At 43.5% G+C, this 8,032-nt stretch overlaps 2 protein-coding genes across 3 annotated transcripts; one reads left to right on the top strand and one right to left on the bottom strand.

Annotated features, from left to right (window-relative positions):
* Window positions 1–242: 242 nt before the first annotated feature.
* LOC123188360 (60S ribosomal protein L38) lies at window positions 243–1,738 on the bottom strand. Its single transcript, XM_044600436.1, has 3 exons — window positions 1,600–1,738; window positions 1,306–1,489; window positions 243–478 (listed from the first exon to the last, which is right to left on the bottom strand). The coding sequence occupies exons 1-3, from the start codon at window positions 1,600–1,602 to the stop codon at window positions 456–458; spliced, it is 210 nt and encodes a 69-aa protein (XP_044456371.1). The 5' UTR covers window positions 1,603–1,738; the 3' UTR covers window positions 243–455.
* Window positions 1,739–1,878: 140 nt separating this feature from the next.
* Window positions 1,879–7,556, top strand: LOC123188359 (uncharacterized). Of its 2 annotated transcripts, XM_044600434.1 has the most exons (3): window positions 1,879–2,201; window positions 4,051–5,432; window positions 6,731–7,556. In XM_044600434.1, exons 1-2 carry the CDS (start codon window positions 2,111–2,113, stop codon window positions 5,409–5,411), a joined length of 1,452 nt encoding a protein of 483 aa, XP_044456369.1. In that variant the 5' UTR covers window positions 1,879–2,110; the 3' UTR covers window positions 5,412–5,432; window positions 6,731–7,556. The 2 variants fall into 2 exon arrangements, with proteins under 2 accessions (XP_044456369.1, XP_044456370.1); XM_044600435.1 differs by lacking the exon at window positions 6,731–7,556 and having other exon boundaries at window positions 4,051–5,517.
* Window positions 7,557–8,032: the final 476 nt, after the last annotated feature.

Below are 8,032 nucleotides of genomic sequence, written 5' to 3'. Positions count from 1 at the left end.
TCTTTTTAGACATTTTAAATGGACAACAACATACTGAATATATGTAGATATATTTTAAAGTGTAGATTCACTCATTTTGCTTCATATATAATCACTTGTTGGAATCTCTACAAAGACTTACATTTGGGAACGGAGGGGGTAAATCTTATTGATTTGAGTTATGAAGATTAAGAGTGGCCAACCATGGGCCATGGCTGAAGAAAATGCAGAACATTCAGGAAAATAGTGAGATACTAAACCAATTTAGGATAAGATAATGGATCTCCTTCTCCAGCAAGTGAAAATAACACAAAAATCCTGACAGGTTCAACCACATAGCTCCCAACATTACATTCCAGTCTTGGGACATCAAAACTCTCTTAATGGGGGTAAACAAGGAGAGCCTGCTAACAGTTACTAAAGCAAGATGGATAGAACATTCCCGCTACTAGAAAAGGCATTGTCTGGCTTGATGCTTAAACCTCCTGGACGCTCAAACCTGCAAAGAGAACATGACATTTAGTAAGCATAACAATGGTTCCGAAATGGGCTACTGTATGCATAACAACGGATGTACCAGTTGAGCACATATTGGATACAAATCATAATGGCAGGATACAACCAAGGACAATGTAAACAATTCGAGCAGACATTCAAGTCATGGACAATCTGGCTCAGAACTTAGCAGTTCCTCAACATCAAATATTGTACTCGTGAGATTAACTTAGTTGTTCGCATTATGCAGTTATAATATCACTGGGCCTAAGGGCAAATTATAACTAACAAGACAAGATAAAACATGACGAAGTGCTACACTGAATTGTGCAGTACTAAACTAGTGCAATGCCATTGCAGAGTAAGAGATAACTGATGGCGAGATAACTGATGGCGAACTGGCCACCACTGAGTGTCCAGCAGTAACATATGCAAACAGCCAAGATGCATCTATCTCAAACAATTGTGTAAAAGTTGCACATAAGCTGGAAAGTCAATAGCTTGCATCATATAGCAGGATGTCTATGATTATCCGAGAATTTTATTGCTCGCAGTGCAGATTATCGGAGATAAAATCAACACCTCCACAATGCTCTGTCACAAACAAATCGTTTCCACAAGCATATGTACGTACAGCATCTACACAGACCATTCAGGAACTTGCGTGCAGCAGTAACACTTCCTATGGGGAGCGTCAAATACGAATAATGGGATCTTTCACCAAACTATCTAGTGTAGCACCAGCAGGGGCGGTATGTAAGCAGCCAAACATCACAGATCAAACTTGTCGAGACCTAAAAAGGGGAGGATGTTGGAGCCACGAGGACGAACCTGGTGGGAGGGACTGCTTGAGCTTGTTGGCCTTGTCGGCGTCGAAGACGCAGAGCGTGTAGAGGTACCTGGAGCAGCGCACCTTGAACTTGACGGCGTCCTTGGTCCTCTTGATCCGCACCGACCGCGCGTCCTTCCGGCGCGCCGTCAGCAGGAAGTCCTTGATCTCGTGGATCTGCTTCGGCTGCGGAGCAACAACAAATCACTCGTTACCACACCACGCAACTGCATCCGCTACGAAAGGAAGAGGCGTCCGCCGGAAACATCATCGTGTGGGGGAGGAGAGAAGCTCACCATGGTGGACGACTGTGCGCACCCGAGGAGAAGGAGGAGGCGGCGGCGGGGGAAAGAGTAGGGGGAGGACGAGGAGACCCTGCTCGTCACATTTATACTGGAGGTGACCTAATAACCTCGGGCATCAGGCCCATGTACAGATGGGCCTGATGCCGGAAGTGAACGAGGCAAGAATGGATTTCGTTTTTTATCCTTTTCCATAACAGGCCGATATCAAACATAATCTCGTTGCGGGCCGAAACAAATTTCCGGGCTCTACCCCAACGCTGCGGCCTCCTTCCGCTCAGAAAGGGAAGAAAAAAAGACTCCGGAGCTTCCATCGCTCTTCAGTTCCGGCTTCCACCGCCGGCGCACGCGCACTGCACGACGCCGTGTGCTCTCCGTCCCCACCCCGACCCCCGATTCGCCGGTGAACCATAACCCTAGCCCCACCGCCCCTCTCGCCTTGCGCCCCCTCATCCCGCCGGGAGACCCTCACCGTCGCGCCGTGCCTAACCAGCTAGGTTGGTCCATGTCGGGGTCTCCTGTTGTTTCCCCTGTCGTTTCCCAAATTCCTTCCACCGACCAGTCGTCCCTTCTTCCTCCCGCCGTGCGCGAAGCAGGTATTTTGTTGTATTCTCATTATTATTCTCGCGGGATGCATATTTGTCCTTAATTTGGTCTCTCCGTTTAACTTTCTGCCATTGCTTCGTGCCGCAAAAATTGGCATTTTTAGATTACTGCATTGGTTGGGTTACTACTAAGTTAGCGTTCAATTACTTGCTGTCCTCACGAATCGGGGGATCGTTCGCTGCTGAATGCAGAACCTTGGGAATCCCCTGTTGGAAGCTTTGCGCCCATGTTTTTCTGAACTTCCACTGCTTCTCTTTCACTGAAACCTGACAAATTGGAGCATTATACCAGGTATTAAGTTTTAGCGTAGAGGGTGAGTGGACAATGATAAAGGGGTGTAAATACGGTAGCAAATCACCTGTAAAACGCAAGGGCATTCAGCAAGTCACCCATTCAGTAAAGGATATCTAGGCATTTCGAGATCAGTAGCCTAGGCCTACAGTACATAATCAACTGATTGCCCTCACCTTTCTAAGGATACCTAGGCATTCTGGATGATTGATGAAATTCAGGGACAGAGAGTGTAGTTGCCGAGTTGAAGAACTTTCTTGTCAGTAGCTTAGGTAGTTCTGTATTTTTGCTTGGGTGATGGTATTTAATAGTGCCTAGTGCAAGTAAAACCTAAGATGGAATAAGTGAAGCTTTCTCAATGAATATCTGATTTTATAATAACTTGTGTGGCCCATCAGTTGCATAAGCTCCTTGAAATGATTACTTTTCCTTCAACCTTTTTCTTTGATTCAGGTCCAGCGTTTTTTTGCCCTTGCTTGCATCTGGAACTGTCTTACATGTCCTGCAACTGTAGTCTAGCTTAAATTTGTTTGATCTTTTGATAAACCTTGACTTTTTGTGTGAGCTGTTATTGTTAGAGCATCTCCAAAGGTAAACTTGTTTGTCCTCCCTATTTTCCGTGTACACGTCTAGTCAAATAGGTAGGACACCATTGTACCATGGTATTCAACGGCCCTCCCTATTTGTCCACCCCCAATTTTTTTTCCAAATTTTCCAATTGCCTACACATACGCTACACATCCATATTTCATCACATACGGCTAATTATACATAGTTCATCACGACATACACATACACTATTCGGCATTGAACAAATAACGACCACTAAAAGGAAACCATAGTTCAAGTGAATGGTGAACTTTCTGAGGCGACTGCCGTAGTCGTTGTCGGTGCCTTCATCTTCATTGCCCCCAAGCTGGCCGTTGTTGTCTTCAAGGCCGAGGTTGTCATCATCGACATTGTCTGTGCCGGCGAGGGAAGCTTGCATTGCCTCCTCCATCTTCCTCTCTTCAATGGCGAGCCGCTTAGCTTCGTCCTCCTGCTCCGTGACCAAGGAGGCGGTTATGGCCACCGCGACTGCCAGATCCTCCTCCCCCTGGCCGGAGCGGTATTCCACTGTCTGCTGCTGAGGTGGCTGTCTGCCGGACGCCCCTACTTCTTCCCCAGTAGGGAAGAAATGGGGAGAAGTGGACACAATGGACAAATAAGGAGGAAGTGGGGGTCCTCATTGGAGAGTATTTCTATCCGCCCTGTCCGAAACGGACAAGTAGGGAAGAAGCAAGGCAACCTTTGGAGATGCCCTTACTATCTTCATTTTGCTATTTATGTTTAAGAGCTACCAGTTGTGCTGGCCCAGTGATAAACCTTGATACATATATTTGCAATGCATACAGTGTCAAGTTCATTTATGTCCTGGGTTTGTGCATTTTTATTTGTAGAAAACAAATGAATGTTGAAGCTTTTTTTTTTGTCATCTTCATCCCGGATTTACCATCAGCAAGTATTTCACATTCATGTTGAAGCATTACTCATTTCTCATCTTTGCAGATATGTCCCACCAATCAGACACATCATCCTGCTCGGATGATTCCGATGACAGCACTACCATTGACCCAACCGGCATATACACTATGGAAGATTTGATTTCTGAACAAAGCATCTTCCACAATTTGCTTGAGCAGATCAATGTGAAGATCCAGGCCAAAATTAAACCTCAGCAAGCTGGTGCATCTCGCCGTGGGAGTAGGAAGTACATAGTGAGAAATCGTGAAGAGGGCCATGAACAACTTGTGGCTGATTACTTCGCTGAGCATCCAACCTACACTGACGAACAGTTCCGTACAAGGTACAGGATGAGAAGGCCCCTCTTTCTACGTATAGTCCGTGCCTTGGGAGAGTGGTCTCCCTATTTCACAGAAAGGAGAGATGGCCTTAATCGTCAAGGACTCACACCTCTACAGAAGTGCACAGTAGCTATTCGTATATTAGCATTGGGTTCCCCCTCTGGCGTCACTGACAAATACGTAGAAATTGGTTTCAGCACAGTAATGAACTGTTTGGAGCAGTTTGTGGATGGGGTGATCAACATGTTTGGTGAAGAATACTTGAGGAGCCCCACTAGTGTTGATATGCAGCGTCTTCTACAAATGGGTGAGACCCGTGGGTTCCCTGGTATGCTGGGAAGCATTGGCTGTATGCACTGGGAGTGGAAAAATTGCCCAGTTAAATGGGTGCGTCATCTTACTCACAGTGATCACGGTGTTGTTAATATCATTCTTGAAGCAGTTGCTTCACAAGACCTCTGGATATGGCACGCTTTCTTTGGTGTTGTTGGGTCTCACAGTGATATTACCATGCTGAATCAATCACATTTGTTCACCGATGTCTTGAAAGGTCAAGGTCCTCATGTGCAATTCTCCATCAACAGGAGGCAGTACAGTATGGGTTACTATCTTGCTGATGGTACATACCCAGAATGGCCTGTCTTCATTAAGGCGATGCCCCTCCCTCAAACTGAAAAGGATCAATTATTCGCACAATATCAAAAAGGAGCAAGGAATGATGTCCAACGAGCATTTAGACTCCTAGAATCACGTTTTCCCATCGTGCGTGGCCCAACAAAATTCTTCCAGAAGGCAACTCTAGGCAAAATCATGCAGGTTTGCATCATACTACATAACATGACACTTGAGGATGAGCAAGATAGGGCAAGTGCTTGTTTCGACTCGAATGAAATTTCAGAGAAACCGGTTGCTCCACTGTCAAACATTAAATATGGACCTACTGATCATTTTGCTGATTTACTTCGGAGAAATGCTAGTATTTGTGCAAACTCAACAGATAACCAACTCCGAAGAGATTTAGTCGAGCATGTTTGGCAGCGATTTGGGCCATTTGGCGACACGTAAAACAACTAGTTCTAGTGTAAGGTGAGTTACATTGTCACGTAATTTTTTTGTACATGTAATTTTATGTTTCTCTTTTATAATTTCATTATCTTACTCCATTGGAAAATTAAATGTTTCAGTATCAGCACTTGTTGAAATTCTAATAATATATTTTGTAATTGTGTGGATATGTACCCAAATTTAGTTAAGTAGAGTTAATCATAACTTGCCATATTGAGTTGTTACCTCAGTTATTTTTGTTATGTGGCTAGGCAAACCTTTCCTGCTTACAACACAAAGTAATAAGTGACCCTTTTGAGTTACAGAAAAAAAAATCAGTCAAAACATATGATATGGTGCTACCTTGATTTTCCTTTTTAACCATGTGTTACAGGAACCCAAAACGTTTAGTGGCACATGAGAGGTCTGTGTGCCATAAATTGTACCTGGCATCTATATAGGCAGATCTTCACAAAATCACAAGTAGAAGGGAAATCAGTGCCTCTTTACTCTTTAGTAATTGAATATCTATCAAAAAATAAGGTTTCACCATTTCAATATGTTAACATGAACACTATATATTATTTAATTATGGAAGAAATTCGTAAGCTTAGATGCAGTTGGCAATCATTTTGCCATCATTGTGTAATGAAGGCTGCAACTGATAGTAAGTCACTCTTCTGAAATATTTTGCCGTGAAGTTATACTCCCTCAGTTCCCAAATAATTGTCTTTCTAGCCATCTCAAATGGACTACAACATACGGATGTATGTAGACATGTTTTAGAGTGTAGATTCACTCATTTTGCTCCGTATGTAGTCACTTGTTGAAATCTCTAGAAAGACAATTATTTAGGAACGGAGGGAGTATTAAATATGGAGATCGCTGGAAGTTTTTGACTTACTTGCAGATCTGAAGGGTACCCCTCTGTAAAGAAATATAAGAGTGTTTAGATCACTACTTTAGTGATCTAAACGCTCTTATATTTCTTTAGGGTGGGAGTACATACTACTCCTGACTCCTGAAATTGTATGTTATGATAACCAAGAATTATTTTACTTTGCTTTGATCCTTTCATTATTGCAAAAATTGAATATTCTGCACTCCAAAGAATGGCATTGCCACCCATGTCACACAGATATTTAGGTCTTGGGGCCACATGTCGTTATGACATGGAGTGGGAAAGATCGAATTGCTATTATTTGGAGTGACAAAATATCCAGATTTCTCGTTAATCTGATCCAAAGGTTACAAGTTTAAAGAGGCACTTTCCTTGCACTTTCCATGCAAATGACACTAGTTGACGATTGTTATTCACTGCTACCGTCGCCACCTTGCAGGTGCCATAGCGCAGACTTGGACTTCCAGAATTGAAATATTTGTATCGGCTTAGAACAACGCAAGAATGAGTCATCTGCCAATAGTTTGCTGGAAGCCATCTTAGGCCCAGTTCTTTTGCCAGAATCTGGGGATTCTGGAGAATCCCCAGATTCTGGCAAAAGAACTGGGCCTTAAGCTGCCATCCTTGAATGTGTTTTGCTTATCGTAGTTCTATACAAATTTGACTACAGGATTGACATTGCAGCTGAATCAGCCGTTCCGGGGTAAGCTTGGTCCTGTTGACTACCGAGTGATTCTTATTCTCACGTGCAAGAAGCCAACAAGAGTTGAGTTTTATGTGTTTTATTCGGACTCTCAATTACTCCCTCCGTCCCACCCATAATATAAGAGCGTTTTTGACACTAGTAGTATCAAATACGCTCTTATATTATCGGACGGAGGGAGTAGATTCCATTTTGTATTGTCCTCTTCCATGTGAAAGCTCGCGTATACTCCTGACACATTTTGTCTCGTGTCAATCTTGCCTCAGACATCTTGATATCCCATGAAACCTAGAATTGCGATGGTGTATCTAGGGCACCGGGGCGTGTGGGGTATCTGTCCACCCAATCTTAGTAGCCTGATTGCATGTTTTGAAACTTTTTTTGAGTAAAATGTGGACACAAACACAACATCTATAGAACAATGTTGGGGATATCGCTTATCGGGAACTTATCGGTCGACCTACGATAAGGGGTAAATCGGCCAATTTATCGGCATATCGCCCGGTTTATCGCCATATCGGTTGATTTATCGGCCGATTTATCTTATCGGTCAGATCACGATAAGCGATAAATCGGCCGATTTATCGGAATATCGGAAGATATCTTGAACGGTGCTATAGAACATGCTTACACACCTATTTGACCAATCTAAGCGACATATTTGAAGATACACGAACGCAGATGATAATTAGAGTGGCGGAAGTATTTGGCACATGACGATTCATGTCTGGTTTAGTTACAATACTTGCTTTGAACGACACTCATCAGGAAAATGACGCAAGCAAACACTGATTTGATCTCATTATACAAAAAATCGGATGGCAAAGTGTCAGTGTGCATAGTAGTGCTCGTGGTGCGGAACTAGGGTAGATTAACCTGAACCTATGGATAAAGTACAATAGGTGTTTTGTGCTCTACACTTCTACTGGGCAAGATCTTGCGAGGCGGCTAGATTCTTGATACGAGCTTCATGAATTGGCTACTATTTCATTGTCGTTTCCTTATTGTTTGCATGATACACCTCAAGAATCGCCACAT

This window comes from Triticum aestivum, chromosome 2A (assembly GCF_018294505.1).
Source record: "Triticum aestivum cultivar Chinese Spring chromosome 2A, IWGSC CS RefSeq v2.1, whole genome shotgun sequence".
Taxonomy (NCBI): Eukaryota; Viridiplantae; Streptophyta; class Magnoliopsida; order Poales; family Poaceae; genus Triticum; species Triticum aestivum.
This window is presented reverse-complemented; position numbering and strand designations above follow the sequence as displayed.

Bases quoted from the DNA above. Each gene is read 5' to 3' on its own strand.
- LOC123188360 (XM_044600436.1), bottom strand. The intron at 479-1,305 runs GTTCGTCCTCGT...TTCTCTTTGCAG, and splicing joins CAAGCAGTCCCTCCCACCAG to GTTTGAGCGTCCAGGAGGTT.
- LOC123188359 (XM_044600434.1), top strand. From the start codon at position 2,111: ATGTCGGGGTCTCCTGTTGTTTCCCCTGTCGTTTCCCAAATTCCTTCC. The intron at 2,202-4,050 runs GTATTTTGTTGT...TCATCTTTGCAG, and splicing joins TCCCGCCGTGCGCGAAGCAG to ATATGTCCCACCAATCAGAC.